We start from the raw sequence: 17,522 nt of genomic DNA, 5'->3' as shown, positions 1-17,522 counted from the left end.
ACATAGTCCAGGGATAGAAACAGTACCTAATGGAAATATGGGAAGAAGAAAAAGGGAAGGAAACCATTCTCCCCCCAGAAATAAAGTAATACAGGATTTAGAGCAAAATGAAGAAAATGGATACCCAGATCCAGACTCCAACAAAACAAAGATAAACTATACCAAGGAACCCAACAAAGCCCACAAGAACACCCTGAAAGAAGAAAGACTACAAGTAATCAATAAGAATTTCATAGAGGAGGGGCGCCTGCCGCCCATGCCGCCCCGGCGCTCCGGCGCCTGCCGCTGAAGCCGGCACTCGCCGCACTCCTGCTTGCCGCCCGGAGGCGACCCCCGTCCTGTCCTCAAGATGTGGCACAACGTCGGGCTGACGCTGCTGGTGTTCGTGGCCACGCTGCTGATCGTCCTGCTTCTGATGGTGTGCGGCTGGTATTTTGTATGGCATCTATTTTTATCTAAATTCAAGTTTCTACGGGAACTGGTGGGAGACACAGGATCCCAGGAGGGAGACCACGAGCCTTCAGGGTCTGACACTGAAGAAGACCCATCAGCCTCTCCACACAGGATAAGATCTGTTCGCCAGCGTAGGGCTCCCGTGGATGAAGGCCACTGACCCCAGCCACCATATATGACAAAAGGCAATTGCGAACCTGTCAGTGAAGACAGAAATTCACAAAGGGACTGGAAAAAATTTGTACTTGGATTTCATATCCAATTCAAAAAAGATTTACATGTAAGCCATATAGAAATAAAGGGAATTTAAAACCAAATTGGACCACTGAAAAATTCATCTTAAAGGTTTGTTGTTGTTTTTTTTTGCTTCTCTAGCTCTCTGCTTAACACATTTGTTCCTTGGCTCTTGCGCTTACTGTTTTGCACTGATGTGACTCTGTTAAGCATTTCAGGCTTGAAAAAAACATTTTATTAGTCATAAAATGTACTCTTGACATTTTAACTTGTCTGAAGTTGGGATGCATCTCATTACTGTCAACCAGGTGATAGCCATGTCCTCAACCTAGCTTGTGCATGTGTGAATTTACAGCTTGTCATATTATCGTCTCCTTAACTGGTGTGTGTTATTGGTATCAAATGTATCAGGTTGAGTTGGCATTTAAAAATGCCTTCAAGAACATTACGCTGTGATTCAGCATTGAAACGAGGTTATTGCATATGCAGAAGAGCATGGAAACACAGCCGGCTGGATGTTTGATATTAGTGAAGCAAATGTTTGCCATTGGGGGAATGATCAAAATTCCCTCTTTTCTTGCAAGGCAACGACAAAACGCTTCATGGGACCGAAGAAAGAAAGATAGCACAAGTAGATGAAGCTGTACTATGTTTTGTTAGTGAGGCATGCTCAAAAAGGATTGTTCATCACAGGCCAAGTGATGCAGTTGAAGGCAAAGAAATTGCCAAGACCTTTGGAATTGATGAAACAAAATTCAAAGCAACAAAAGTCTGGTGTGACCGATTCCTGTGTTGAGCAGGATTGTCATTAAGACATCAAGCAGCGTTTTATCCAAAGCTTCTCACTGCCATTAGACAGAAGGCAGGGTTGGAGCACTCTTTCAAGAAATGCTGCATCACTAGTTCTCTTGACACCGAGGGCCATGTATGGGAAAATGCAGACATCCTTGACTGTGATTTGAAAAGTGATTCAGAAGAGTATGAAGTTATATGAACTTAACTAATTTGTTTCATACATTCTTTAGTTTGCACAAGATAGGTGTGATAAAAATCTGTTTAACTTTAAAAGCACTGTTTCAATAAGTATAAAATAAATGTTTTCTGTGATACAAGGCATGTGTCATAGTTTAATGGGTAGTGCTTTTTCTTAGTGATACATATGGTGTATCTTAATTGATGGGCTCTTAGATTAAGTAAAAACGGTAATATGTAAATTTATTTTTCTTTTCAAGGTAGCAGTTATTTATTGGGGAACTTAATTCTGCTATTATAATGTTAAGACATTTCTCTTTGATGAAATATACTTTTTGGGGCAACTTATTCAAGATTTGAGAATAGTAATAGGAATCTAAGAGCTGTCTTCTAGTGTAGGAAGAGTAGGGTTAGTCATTTCCTTTATATGGGAGGACTTTATGTCCCAGGCATGTGTTGTAGAGAAACAACAGTGGTTTCACAAACAACAATTCAGTGACAAGACCTCAAAGATAACTAGGTATTGAAAAAATAGTGGGCGACAATTCCTGCTGAACTGTTAAATGACTCTTGCCAGGTTTCCACATTTATCTAAACTGATCTTTGGACTGAGTGTTTACTAGGGAACAGAGATAGGGATTAGCAAGCCTTCCTGTTTAGTGTTCCCTGCTTTGTACAAAAATGAAATGCAAAGCCAATTTATTTTGATAATCAAAGTTCTTTATTTTTAATCTTTGTTTTTCAAGAGCTAGGCATCACCTCTCTTTTCTGGTGGTGTGTAACTATGTTTGATACCTCAATTCCTCGTGTTTGACACCTTTTGTATTGATAGTTCACTGGCTCTGCCCCAGGTTGTATTCCCCTTGAACACCTCTTTGCTGATATTGTGGTTCTTTGGACATACTGAAAGGGAATTCAGAGCAGAACTTTATATATTTGCTGGGGGAAGATCCCCAGCAGCCGAGGGTGGGGCGCAGTCATTCTGTCTTCATTTCCTTATTGGATGTACTGTGACTGTGTGCATAAAAACCAGTGATGTAATTTCTAGCGTTAATTTTAATGTATCAAATACAAGTTAAATACCACATTAAAATGGCCATTAGTTAGAAAAAATGATTAATGCCCAAAAGCATCTTGGTACTGGGAGGATATTTACATTAGAATTTTTCATAGTGTAATGTTTTGAGCTCTGGGTTCTTTTTTACGTTTGTGTTTTGTGGTGGATATCTAAGGTCTAGATGCTTATAGTTGCTGAAAAACTTTAGCTGGAGAGTTTCCTGTTGTGTCAGTATTAAAGAAGGCTGGTATAACCCTCCACTCCGAAATCTGTAGTCACGCCCAAATTAATCCATGTAAAGATACACATGCGGGCATTACTTACTGGCAGCTAGGGTTCAAGCATATTTTACAGAATTTTTCTAAATGTTCTGCTTAACTTGAGACATATCCTGAAAAGCATATTAATAGCTTATACTTGCTCATGTGGGGAGAGTAAAGAGAAATTACTCATGCCACAAACTAATTCTTCGTTTAAGACTTTTTGTGTACTCCACTTACCATTGTATGTATTTCTAAGGCTATTGAGAAAGGGAAGAGAAATAGTGGTTAATTCAGAATTATGTGGTATGGTATTTCTGTCTCTTTTCCTGTTTTGTTTTAATGCTTTTGTAGCTGAGCTTAACTACATCACAAGTGCGTTTTCCGTCTGTCAGTGGGAAGTGGATAAGCCCTTGGTTAGTTTTAAGTTTAAAAGGTTATGAGCATTAAAAACACATACAAACATTAGAATGTTGCCTGGACCCTTCCACAAAATGATGGTGATCAGGTATGCCATCTTTTTGAGGAGTCTACAATTGAGGACTCAGGGTAGAGTTTTTCATTTCCTTCTCAGCCAGCCATTCCCAAATCCATTTTCTTTTGCCTCTGGCATTTTTTGTGAAGATTGCCTGTATGGCAAGTAGCATTGCTGAGATTTAAATGCCAAGACACTAAATATCTGTGTAACAGTGTTAGTGAGGATTTAAATATTTACCTCAAATTAACTATAGAACTTAATGGATTTTCATAGTGGAAACAGACCGTTCTGTATCGGATAACCATTTCATAGGCAGGCTGGCCCTTTTCCTTAGGTGGTATTAGGGTTAAGAACAATTTCAAATACTATTTTGTTGAACGTTTAGAATATTTAAAGTAATGGATTCACAAAATACGGCATCTGAAACATGTTGAAAGACGTGAAAGTGATGCTTTTTTCCGTGCTAACAATTTTTTCTGTAACAATTTTTGAAGTTACTGTAAGTCAACAATGAAATCTTAAAGTCAGTTTTTCTCCACAGGTATGTTTTAGTGAACATGTAGCCAATGTTAACTAGATTGTGACTGTTAAATTAAGTGCTTTTGTATGTATTTAAAGTTCACTTGCCCATGACCAGTCCTCAAAACTTAAGAGACTCTCAGGGGACTAATAGGTTAGTATTTGGTTATGGAGTCTTCAAGTAAAGCACTTTGTGTTGTCTGCTTTTAAAGTATCCCAGAGTTTTAAACTTAAAGCATAAAGCGTTATATTAATAACAGTTACATTTTCTATGTTAGTATATGTGTGCTACCTGTTTCATGAGGGATGTTTAACATCCCTCCAAGTCAGTTCTATGCATAACCATTCACCAAATACTGCTGCTGTGGTTTCTTAGGAACCGTCTGTGCTGTGCTACGATGCAATATCTCGCTGCTTCACAAAAAGCTTATAAGGAGTTAGAATGTGTGTGTGTGTCATTAGTACCTCTGTATAACACGATGTAAAATTAAAGATGAGGAATGTGCATAAATGATCAGTGTTTTTGTTTTAAAATTGGTCAGTACTATCAGTACTATGAAGCTTCTGTGGTTTGTGTGTTTTAACTTTCACTTTAAAATGCACACAATAAATTAAACTGAAAACAAGTGTGTGTCTCGTCGATAAAGGGTGTAGCAAGTATGAAAGGCACTTTGGACATGAAGGGATTTGAAAGCAACCTTTTTTACTAATTGTACTACAGTGAGCCTGCCTTATTTGTAGATTTATTACACACAGTTTTGATCAAGCATGGTGAAAATAATTTTAAAAAATAAAAAATTTCAAAAATAAAAAACTTTAAAAACCAAAAAAAAAAAGAATTTCATAGAGATGTTGCCAGACATGGTCAACCAAAATGTACAGGAGGCACTCAAGAAATTCCAAGATAACAAAAACAAAGAATATGAGAAAACCCAGAAACAAATAAATGAAATCATAGAAGCCCTAAATAAATGGCAAACTGAAAATGAGACCACCATAAACAGAGACATAAGGGCACAAATTGACAATATCTCATGATATGGAGAACCTCATAAAAAAGAATGAAACAGAAATACAAAAAAAAGGGAAGGCCATTCTAGAAGAATAGAACAAAGAGAACACAGAATCTCAGAACTTGAAGATGAAATGGCAGTTAAAGGAAAAACTGAAGAACTATTAGTTAAACAACACAAGACCTGTGAAAAGAAAATGCAAGAACTCACTGACTCCATCAAAAGGCCAAACCTGAGAATCATGGGCATTGAAGAAGGAAAAGAGGTGCAAGCAAAAGGAATTCATAATATATTCAACAAAATAATGACAGAAAACTTCCAAATCTGGAGAAAACTATGCCAATTCAGGTACAGGAAGCCTCCAGAACACCAAACAGACCTTACCAAAGTAGAACTACTCCATGACATATTATCATTAAAAGAACAAGTACAGAGACTAGAGAAAGAATATTGAAGGCTGTAAGACAGAAAAAAACAACATACAAAAGTAAACCCATCAAAATCACAGCAGACTTCACAACAGAAACATTAAAAGCAAAAGAGCATGGAGTGAGGTCTTTCAAGCACTGAATGAAAATAATTTCAATCCTAGGATACTCCACCAAGCAAAACTACCATTCAAAAGAGACAGAACAATAAAAGACTTCCATGATAAGCAGAAACTAAAACAATATATGACCACCAAGCCACCACTACAAAAGATTCCCCAAGGAATTCTGCACACATTGATTCAGCTACACACAATCAAACTCTTAATCAACAAAGACAACTATATGACAGGGATCACCACTTATTTATCAGTACTAACACTGAATGTTAATGGACTAAATTCTCCCATTAAAAGACACTGACTGGCAAACTGGATTAAAAAGGAAGATCCAACAATCAGCCGACTACAAGAGACCCACCTCATCAACAGAAATAAGAACTGGCTGAGAATGAAAGGCTGGAAGAAGATTTACCAAGCCAATGGTCCCCGAAAACAGACAGGGGAAGCAATAATTATCTCGGACAAACATACTTTGATGAAACGAGATAAAGATGGACACTCCATACTAATAAAAGGAGAAATACACCAAAAGGAAATAACAATTATCAACCTATATGCACCCAAAGTCAATGCACCCAACTTCAATTATATTCTGAAGGACCTAAAGGCATGTATAGACTCCAACACAGTGGTAGGGGGAGACCTTAATAACCCCCTATCACCAATACATAGGTCATCCAAAAAAAATCAGTAAAGAAATCCTAGAACTAAATCACACCATAGATCAAATGGACCTAGCTGATGTCTACAGAATATTTCCTCCAACTTCTGCAAAATATACATTCTTCTCAGCAGTGCATGGAACTGTTTCCAAAACTGATCATATTGTAGGGCACAAAGCAAGCCTCACTAAATATAAGAAAATAGAAATAATCCCTTTCATTCTGTCTGACCACAATGCATTAAAATTAGAAATCAACAACAAAAACAGCAGTAAAAAACATGCAAACAATTGGAATCTGAACAACACATTATTCAACAATGAGTGGGTCATTGCTTAAATAAAACAGGAAATTAAAAGGTTCCTGGAAGTTAATGAAAATGAAAACACGACCTACCGGAACATTTGGGACACAGTAAAGGCAGTACTAAGAGAAAAATTTATAGCCATGAATGCATATATCAAAAAGACAGAAAGATCTCAAATCAATGACCTAACATGACAGCTCAAACTCCTAGAAAAACAAGAACAAGCAAATCCCAAAACAAGCAGAAGGAAAAAAATAATTAAAATAAGAGCTCAAATCAATGAAATAGAAACAAAAAAATACAAAGACTCAATGAAACAAAAGCTGGTTCTTTGAAAAAAATAAATAAGATTGACAAGCCCCTGGCAAATCTGACTAAAATGAGGATAGAAAAAACCCAAGTCAGTAAAATCAGAAATGCAAAAGGAAAGATAACAACAAACACCACAGAAATCCATAAAATCATCAGAGACTACTTTGAGAGCCTATACTCTAATAAATTTGAAAATCACGAAGATATGGAAAGATTTCTAGAAACTTACAACCAACCAAAACTGAACCAAGAGGATATTAATCACCTGAATAGACCTATAGCACAAAAACAAATTGAAGTAGCAATCGAGAGCCTCCCAAAAAAGAAAAGTCCAGGACCTGATGGATTCACTGATGAATTTTATCAGATGTTTAAAGAAGAACTAATACCAACTCTCTTTAAACTGTTCCATGAAATAAAAAGGGAAGGAACACTGCCTAACTCATTTTATGAAGCCAATATTACTCTCATCCCAAAACCAGACAAAGACACCTCCAAAAAGGAAAACTACAGGCCAATTTCCTTAATGAATACCGATGCAAAAACCTTTAATAAAATAACAGCAAACTGAATCCAACAACACATCAGAAAGATCATACATCATGATGAAGTTGGGTTCATCCCAAGGATGCAGGGGTGGTTCAACATACACAAATCTCTAAGTGTATTACAGCACATCAATAGAAGCAAAGACAAAAACCACTTGATCATCTCAATAGATGTGGAAAGCCTTCAACAAGATCCAACACCACTCCATGATAAAAGCACTAAGTAAACTAGGAATAGAAGCAATGTACCTCAACATTATAAAAGCTATATATGACAAACCTACAGCCAACATCATACTCAATGGTGAAAAACTGAAACCATTTCCCCTAAAATCGGGAACAAGACAAGGGTGCCCACTATCCCCACTCCTATTCAACACAGTACTGGAATTCCTAGCCAGGGCAATTGGGCAAGAAGAAGAAATAAAAGGAATACAAATAGGTAAAGAAACTGTCAAAATATCCTTATTTGCAGACAATATGATCCTATACCTTAAAGACCCAAAAAACTCTACCCAAAAACTCTCAGACACCATAAACAGCTACAGTAAGGTGACAGGATATAAAATCAACTTACAAAAATCATTAGCTTTTCTATACACCAACAACAAACAAACTGAGAAGGAATACATGGAAATATTTCCATTCACAATAGCTTCAAAATAAATCAAATACCTAGGAGTAAATTTAATAAAGGATGTGAATGACTTCTACAAGGAGAATTACAAACTCCTGAAGAAAGAGATCAAGGAAGACTACAGAAGATGGAAAGATCTCTCATGCTCATGGATCGGTAGAATTAACATAGTAAAGATGGCTACTACTGAAAGCAATCTGCATGTTTAATGCAATTCCCATCAAAATCCCAATGACTTCATTACAGAGATTGAAAAATCTACCCTAAAGTTCATTTGGAAACACAAGAGACAGTGAATAGCCAAGGCAATACTCAGCAAAAAGAGCAATGCTAGTGTTATCACAATGCCCGACTTCAAACTATATTACAAAGCAATAGCAATAAAAACAGCATGGTACTGGCACAAAAACAGACATGAAGACCAGTGGAACAGAATAGAGGACCCAGATATGAATCCACACAACTATACCCACCTCATTTTTGACAAAGGTGCCAAAAATATATGATGGAAAAAAGACAGCCTCTTCAACAAATGTTGCTGGAAAAAGTGGTTACCTGTCTGCAAGAAATTGAAACTAGATCCATGTCTATCACCCTGTACTAATATCAACTCAAAATGGATCAAGGACCTAAATATCAGACCTGAAACTCTGAAGTTACTACAGGAAGGACCAGGAAACACTCTGGAACTAATAGGTATAGGAAAAGACTTCCTGAGTAGAACCCCAGCAGCCCAGCAACTAAGAGAAAGGATGAATAAATGGGACTTCATAAAATTAAAAAGCTTCTGCACAACAAAAGAAATGGTCTCTAAACTGAAAAGACCACCCACAAAGTGGGAGAAAATATTTGCCATCTATACATCAGGCAAGGGACTGAAAACCTGCATATACAGGGAACTTAAGAAACTAAATTCTCCCAAAACTAATGAACCAATTAAGAAATGGGCAACTGAACTAAACAGAACTTTCTCAAAAGAAGAAATTCAAATGGGCAAAAAACACATGAAAAAATGCTCACCATCTCTAGCCATAAAGAGATTCCACCTCACCCCTGGTAGAACAGCCATCATCAAAAACACCACCAACAACATGTGTTGGCAAGGATGTGGGGAAATAAGAACACTAGTCCACTGCTGGTGGGAATGCAAGCTGGTGCAACCACTCTGGAAAATAATTTGCAGACTTCTTAAAAATCTAAACATAAACCTGCCATATGATCCAGCAATCCCACTCCTGGGGATATACCCAAAGGAATGCAACACAGGTTACTCCAGAAGCACCTGCATACCCATTTTTATTGCAGTGCTATTCACAATAGCCAAGTTATGGAAACAACCAAGATGTCCCACTATTGATGAATGGATCAAGAAAATGTGGTATTTGTACACAATGGAATTTTACTCAGCCATGAAGAAGAATGAAATCTTATCATTTGCAGGTAAATGGATGTCTCCCAGAAACTGACAAAAGAAATATTATACTACCAACCCTGTGTGCAAGGGCTCACACACACACACACACACACACACACACACACACACACACACACGGACATTCATTGTCCCTTAAATAGCAAACATTCTGGAGTGAGTGAATGTCTGGACCTTCATGTAAGAAAAGTACCTTTCAGCAGTAGCAATCCTTAATGAATACTAGGAAACACTGAAGAATCAGGTTAACTTCTTCCAAGATTCCTTGCCCATGGTTTAGTGTACCCTGCAGGGCAGAGAAGAATTTCTGTCAGATCAACACGTGCCTGGGCCACCATGTAATCCCAGTTCGCTAGTACTACACCCTAAGGTCAGGTGGTCTGGTAGGACCCTGAAATCAAGGTAGCGTGTGTATCACAGTGAGATCCAAGGCCACCTATTCTGCAAAGGGAGATCCACCCCAGGTGGCACACAGGCCTGTGGACATTCAAAACCGTGGGACATGGATGATTTGGCTAGCAGTGAAGAATGGATTCCCCCAATCTGATCGGCTCAAGTCATCCATGTGCTCCTGTTCGGCCTGCCCCCCATTTCCCTAAGCCACACTTCACTGAGAAATATTCCTCACAAGACAGGGGCACCTTCCTTCAGCTTCTTTCTCTTGGCTGGTTGAGCTGCCATAGCAACAGGCCAGGTAGGAGCTGCCTCAGGACTCTCCAGGTTCAAGGGGCTGTAAGCCCACTGTGACATCACAACCATGTCTTTCCTGATTGGCCAGAGTGCTAAGCACTCCCCTTAAGGACCCTCCCCCTCCAGTAAACAGCCACTTGTGTGTTAGGGTCCTGGCAAGATGTGTGGATCTCAGCATGGCTTTACTGCTCCGTATTCCCACCTCCGCTTGCTCTAGGTGGAATAGGGATGACATCATTCTGAGCTAGGTCAGCCAGGCTCAGAAGACCAAAAATCGCATTTTCTCCCTCATATGTGGACTTTAGGTTTAGGGCAAATGCAGCAATGTGGTTGGACTTGGTCAGGAGATATAGGAATAGGTAGAAGACCCAAAACATGAAAGCATTTGATGTCCCCACTGCAGAGGAACTAATACAGAAACTCTAAAGTGGTTAACATGAGAAGGGGATCAGGAACCAGTGTAAAGATCAGAGATGAATCAACATGGATCATAACACATGGGTACATGAAAGCAATACTAGGAATATCTCTGTATAGCTATCCTTAACTCAACTAACAAAAATGCTTTGTCTTCCTTATTATTCTTGTGTCTTTTCTTCAACAAAATTAGTGATAAGGGCAGAACGGGACCTGCCTAGAACTGAGAGGGGGAAGGAGGGAAGGGAGGGAGGAGGGCAAGGTGGAGAAATGATCCAAACAATGCATGATCATGTGAATAATGAATTTTTTAAAAAGAAAACAAAGAGATTGGTTTGTATGTATGGACTAATATGTTGAAAGCATTGAAACAAAATAACTGCCAGTGAAAATTACTATGTCCAGCAAAGCTATCCTTTAAAATTCAAGGAGAAATAAAGACCTTCCATGCAAAATAAATTGAAGCAATCCATTACCATTAAGCCAGAATTGCAGAATATACTTAAAGGAATGCAACAGAGAAGAAAAATGAAGCACACAAACACAATAGCCTATGAAAGATAAATATCACTAGAAAAATAGATAAACAAATGCTATGTAAGCAATAATCAAACATTATCAACTCAGTAAACCAGTAAGTCTCTAAGATGAAGAAAGGAAATTTTAGTACATACCTTTCTCTAACTAAATGATGCAAATTGGCTGATTATATATTTTTAAAGTTCTAAATGTTTTCCTTCTGTAAGAAACTCACCTCATTGGCAAGAATATACACAAACTGAAAATGAAATGATGGAAAGCAGTACTTAAAGCCAACAGAAACCAAAATCAACCAGGAATAACTATGCTTATATCTGGCAAAACACACTTCAAAAAAATTGGCTAAAAGGAATATAAGGTCACAGCATATTAATAAATTGCAATTCATCAGGAAGATATAATTTTTATAAATATATATACAGAACATTGATGCACCTTATTTATAAAACAAATACCACTGGATATAAAGCAAGAGATGATGGTCCAAACAAAATACTAGTGTGGCAATATCCAATTCTCATCAATTTTCTAGATGATCTACATAGATCATCTAGAAAAAAATCAACAAACTTCAGACTCGAACTGCACCATACATCAAATAAATTTAACAGACATCTATAGAATGCTAGTCCAATAGCTGGGGTATACACATTCTCATCAGTTCATACAACTTTCTCCAAGATAAATCATATTTTAAGCCATAAAACACATCTTAATGAATACAAAAAATGAATAATTCCTGGCATATTAGGTCATAATGAAATAAAATTGAAATTCAATAGTAAAAGAAATTATAGAAGTTGTATACTCACTGAGGTTATACTCAGTTGAAAAATCACTCTAACATGTACCTGGTAACTTTACAAAAAAATCATTTACCAAAAAATATGATTGCACATGATACATGGTTCATTATAGAATGTGTTCATGGTTTAAAAAATGTTGGTGCATTGTTCATCTTTTTTTATTATAGCTAATCTAATAGGTGTGAGGTCATATCTCCTTGTGGTTTTACTTTGCATCTCTCTGATCACAGATGTTGAGTATTTTTTCATGTATTTATTGATCATTTGTATATCTTTTGAGGAATATCTATTCAAATCCTTCATCCATTTTTAAACAGGTATACTCATTTTCTTGGCTCTATATTCTATTTCATTGCTCAATGTATCCTTTAATGCTTGCACTGTGTTTTATTACTATAGCTTTATGATATATTTTGAAATCTGGTAGTATGTTTGCTTGGCTATTCAGGAATTTTTGTGGTTCTATACAAATTTTAGAATTTTTTTTCTATTTCTGTGAAGAATGACGTTGGAAATTTTCTAGGGAATTAAACAAGTTTGTCTGTAAACAAGTTTGAGAAGTAGTCATTTTAGCAATATTAATTTGTCCAATCCATGAATATTGTATTTCTTCCATTGATTTGTATAGTGTTTTAGTTTTTAGTAGACAGATCTTACAGATGGGAGAATTGTAAACTGAAATGAACCAACGGCCTGTGCATGGCAAGCAATTTCTCTACCACTGAACTACACTCCCAGCCCCTGCTACTGATTTTTTCAAGTTAATTTTTATATCAAGTAGCTTGACTGAATTTATCAGTTCTAACCAATATTTTTGGTGGAGTCTAGGATTTTTATATTTATAAAATTATGATGAATGTCAGTGAGGATGTGGAGAAAAGGGAATCCTTGTACACTTGATGGGAATATAAATTAGTACAGCCATTATGGAAAATAATATTAAGTTTTCTTACAAAAATAGGATTTCCATGTGATTCAGCAAACACAGTCCTGGGTAACTACCCAAAGAAAATGGAATCAGTATGTCAGAGATGCAAAGTACATGTATACATCTATGAAAATGTCATAAAGAAACCTATTATTTTGTACAATTTATTCATACTATAAGGACTTAAAAACTACATTGAGATTCCACCTCACCCCATTTAGAATAGCTAGCATCGAGGAAACCACAGTAAATGCTGGTGAGGATGCATGGGAAAAGGAACTGTTATCCACTGTAAGTACAGCCCCAATGGAAGCCAGCCTGATTCCTCAAAATCTAAAAATAGAGTTACCATAAGATCCTACTATACCACTCCTGAGCATTTACTTAAAGGAATGTACATCAGCATAAAATAGAGAATACCTGCACACTTATGTCTATTATGGCACCATTCATAATAGCCAAGCTATGGAATCAGCCTGGGTGCCCATCAACAGATGAATGAATAAAGAAAATGTGGCATATATATGTAATGGAGTACTATTCAGTCATAAGGAAGAATGATATTGTGCCATTTGCAGAAAAAAATGGATAGAACTGAAGATCAGGCTAAGTAAAAGAAGTCAGACTCAGAAAGACAAATACCAAGTTTTCTCTCATATGTGAAACACAGATCTAAAAACAATAGACAAAAGAAAAACATGAGATGTGTAAATGTTTCTCAAGTACATTTTACAAATTAACAAAGTAATGTGTACAATCTTTGTAAAAAAAATAGAAAGAAAGACATGAATATCAAGGAGAGACTATTTGGGGGAGAACCAATGAGAAATGAGAAAGATACAGAGGATGATGAGGGGTGAATATATTCAAAGAACATTGTGTACATACATGAAAATGTCATAATGAAACCCATTATTTTATATGATAAAAATGTGGTGTACATATACAATGGAATATTATTCATTCATCCATAAAAAAAGAATGAAATACTTTCATTTGCAGCACAATGGATGGAACTAGAAGACATTATGTTAAATGAAATAACCCAGATAGAGAAAGACAAATACTGTATGCTCTCTCTTTCTCAAATGTGGATGCTAAAAAGAATCACTCTAAATGTTGGACAGTGATTGCTGGAGGTTGGGAAGTTTGGGAAGAGGAAGCAAAGAGGGAGGTTGGATAATGGGTGCCAAAAGTCAGTGCAGCAGAAGGAATAGCATCTAGTGTTCCATAGCATGTTAGCAGGACTGCAGTTCACAATAGCCTACCATGTGTTTTATGAAGAACTAGAAAACAGGAGCTTGAAGACTAAATCATAAACAAACGGTAGGCTAGAAATGCTTATTCCCTGATTCGATCAGCATAAGCTGTGTACATATATTGAAATATCCCATTAATGGTGTATAATTATTACATAATTTAATTTTTAAATGATGAAGCCATAACACCAGATCTGTCCTTTCAGATATTAAGGTCAAATTTATTAAAATGGAAGCACTGTAAAAGATTTTCACCTCTTGAGTTTCTAAAATATGGAGTCTTAAAGATGGAATGAGGTCCCCTAAGTATACTATTCAAAGAAGGAGTGAATGACAAGCTATAGATAAGTAAAAAATAAATCTAATTTTTTGATAATATGTTGGCCAAGATGATCTCTAAAATTTCTTCTCAATGCTAGAATTCTATGAGTATATAGCAATATCTAAAATGGAAGCATGAGAATCTCACAACCCAAGATGCCTCTGCTTTCCAGGTGCTTAAGTAGATGAAGTCTCTAAATATGCATTGTCTTTTTAAAGAACAAACTAAACACAAGAGTTAACTCCATTTTATTGGGCTTTCTTTACCCCCCTCCAAAAAAACCACAATGCTTTGATTTAGTGGACACAAATAAACTGACAGTCCAATTAACTAGGTGTGACCATTAACTTAGATCAATATATAACACTGAGGGAAGAACACCACAGAAGTACAGGTTTCAGCCTCAGGATAATCACAAGAAGTTCCAAATACTCAGAGTACCTAAGGGATCTTCTCATTAGTGTCAGAGGAGCTTTACTGCTTGGCCTCCTGTGGCCAAAAAAGAATTGAAATGATCTTATTTTAAGGCACTGAATTACAAAAAATCTCAACCTTCTGCTAAATGATAGCTGATACTCTGACAGATTTTTCCCCAAGTTTGAGAAGGAAATTCCTGAATGTACTTAGGTGAGTTTCTTTGGATTCTCAAAAGGGATATATACTAGCAGAGGATGGTGACAATTCTTGTAACCTTAACACTGAAGAGGCTAAAGCAGGAGGATCCTGAGTTTGAGTCCAGCTTGGGTTACATAAACACCCTGACTAAAAAAATATATACACAAAAAAAAGGGTTGTTATGCAGAATAATGCAAATCAAATGAATTACAGAGTTTGAGCAGATAGGATAAAAACAGACATTGACATTTAGCTCAGAAAAGTTGACTAAAAAGTTATTAACTATAGATGTTTTTAAAAATAAAACTAGGAATAAAAAAAGAAAACTTTAATTTCCTTCCACTTCAAAAGCATTTTGTGACATGTAATCTCTATCCTTCCAGCAATGAATTTCTTTGTGCTGCTATTAAAGAAGAAATTTGGGATATATAGACCATGGGATAACACTCTTATTATTCCTCATATTCTTATTATTAGTTGACTCTAAAAGATGCAAGATTTTTCAAACCATTCTTCAACAGGTCTTCAAACTGTTTCAACTTCAAAATATTACATTAGCTAAATAACAATATTCTCCATGTTCACAAAATAAAACTCTATAGGGAGAAACTGTTAAGAGGATAAACATGGCAAGATTATGCTTCCTGTCAGAACCAGACATCCAGCTTTCACTTCATAGGCAGAAATTCTTATGTAGACATGATGCAGAAAAAGCCAGAATGGTCAAGCTTGCATTCATATTTCAAGGAAAGTAGAAAAGAACTTACATGGAGAAGTAAATTTCAAAATCATTAGACTCTTCATATAAGACATTTTGATATATTCTAATGCCATCAATATTCACCTAAAAACTAAGATAAGAGACATATGGAAATGTGAGTGTCCTCTTTCTGAAATGACAGTGAGCAAGTAGGAGACAACAAACAATGGGGTTAGGAATAAAATGCTAAATTCTGCAGTAATATTCAAATGAAAAAAAGCAAGAAGACCTGCAATTTCTTTACAGAAAAAAAATGGTCCTATTCTCTCCCATATTGATATAATGGTTTTAGACACCGTGGTTTTACCTTATGAATATCCTTATCTCTTGTAAAGAAAGAGGAGCCTTAGGAGGGAGAGGGGGAATGGGAATATAATTGACGGGGTGAACTTGTTCAAACTACACTGTATACCTGTATGGACTTATCACAATGAAACTCCCTCCTATTATTAATATTTCATAAATCAAAAATTAAAAAGAAGAAACTACGTTGAGAAAGTACCTATCAATAGCACACATTCATTTTTCTGGTTCTATCTGTGATACCAAAGATATATGTGATAAATAATGAATTAAATAAGGGCTAGATATTAATATGCCATAGTATCACAAATAGATTAACATATTAATAAAAAATATGTAAGTACTTGAGAGATAAAAATAGAAACACATAGAAAGGTATAACAGAGAAAATAAAAACTTCAAATGATTCTAGTGCACATATGACTGGTGTATCAGTTAATGTCAATAGTACCATTAATTAATGGAAACACAAATTTGGACACTATAGGATAAGCCAAACAATGCTTCTTTATACATAGAATATGTAGAGTTAAGGCCATTATGTTGTGTATGTGACAGAAACATTAGCAACTTTTTCCTGGACATACAGAAATAGAGGCTTCTCCAGAAAAATGCCATATAACTTCTAGATGCCTTCAGTGTCTGTGATTAATAAAGTGCACACACACCTATGAAATCTAGCATAGGCACATGTCTGGAGTTAGCACAGAAAGTTTGATTGTCCCTGTGTCTCTGAGTTGGGAGAGTCAAGATAAAAAACATTTAAACCATCAGGAAATAATTCCTGTTTTCATGTGCTATATTTGCATAGATTCTTTTTTATTATGATTAATATGGTTTACATAATGTGTTGTGCTTTTATAATAATATATAATTATTAAATTATATATTAATATAATAATAATTATTATATAATTATAATTATAATTATATAATAATAATATAATAATTATTAATATAATAACAATTATTATATAATTATATTAATAATTATATAATAATAATCATTATTCAATTTCATGAAAAATGACTTAAGCAATAATTGTAATGCCATCTAAATTATTAGGCAATTCTTAATGTTAAACTGAATATTTACAAATATTAAATATTAGAAAATTAATTTAATATTCAATATTACTATTGAATATTACTATTGAATATTAAAAGAATTACCAATTTTTTGCAACTGTAATAATTCTAAATATAGTTTTCCTTAAATACCCATTATTATGATGAATTAATTATTAAGCATAAAATTAATTGCTTTAGAGAAAAGGCAGTTTTAAGTCTTTTGTGAATAAGTTGTTGTTTGCCAGAAAGTTTACACAAATTTGACCATCTGAGCATGATAAAATCATACTTCACTTCATACTCAAAAAAATTTTAGTTTTAAAATTTTTTGCTAATTTGATTGGCACAAAAACTGAATTTCATTAGTACTTCGAGCT

The 17,522-nt window shown here is 35.6% G+C and overlaps 1 protein-coding gene across 1 annotated transcript; it reads left to right on the top strand.

The window, feature by feature from the left end:
* Window positions 1-244: 244 nt before the first annotated feature.
* Window positions 245-4,487, top strand: LOC109674184 (small integral membrane protein 13). Its single transcript, XM_020151224.2, has one exon. The coding sequence runs from the start codon at window positions 350-352 to the stop codon at window positions 611-613; it is 264 nt and encodes an 87-aa protein (XP_020006813.1). The 5' UTR covers window positions 245-349; the 3' UTR covers window positions 614-4,487.
* The last annotated feature ends 13,035 nt before the right edge of the window (window positions 4,488-17,522 follow it).

This window comes from Castor canadensis, chromosome 8 (assembly GCF_047511655.1).
Source record: "Castor canadensis chromosome 8, mCasCan1.hap1v2, whole genome shotgun sequence".
NCBI classification, from domain to species: Eukaryota; Metazoa; Chordata; class Mammalia; order Rodentia; family Castoridae; genus Castor; species Castor canadensis.
The sequence above is the reverse complement of the archived record's forward strand: the minus strand, read 5'-3'. Positions and strand labels throughout refer to the sequence as shown.

Coding starts and splice junctions, on each gene's coding strand:
- LOC109674184 (XM_020151224.2), top strand. CDS start 350: ATGTGGCACAACGTCGGGCTGACGCTGCTGGTGTTCGTGGCCACGCTG.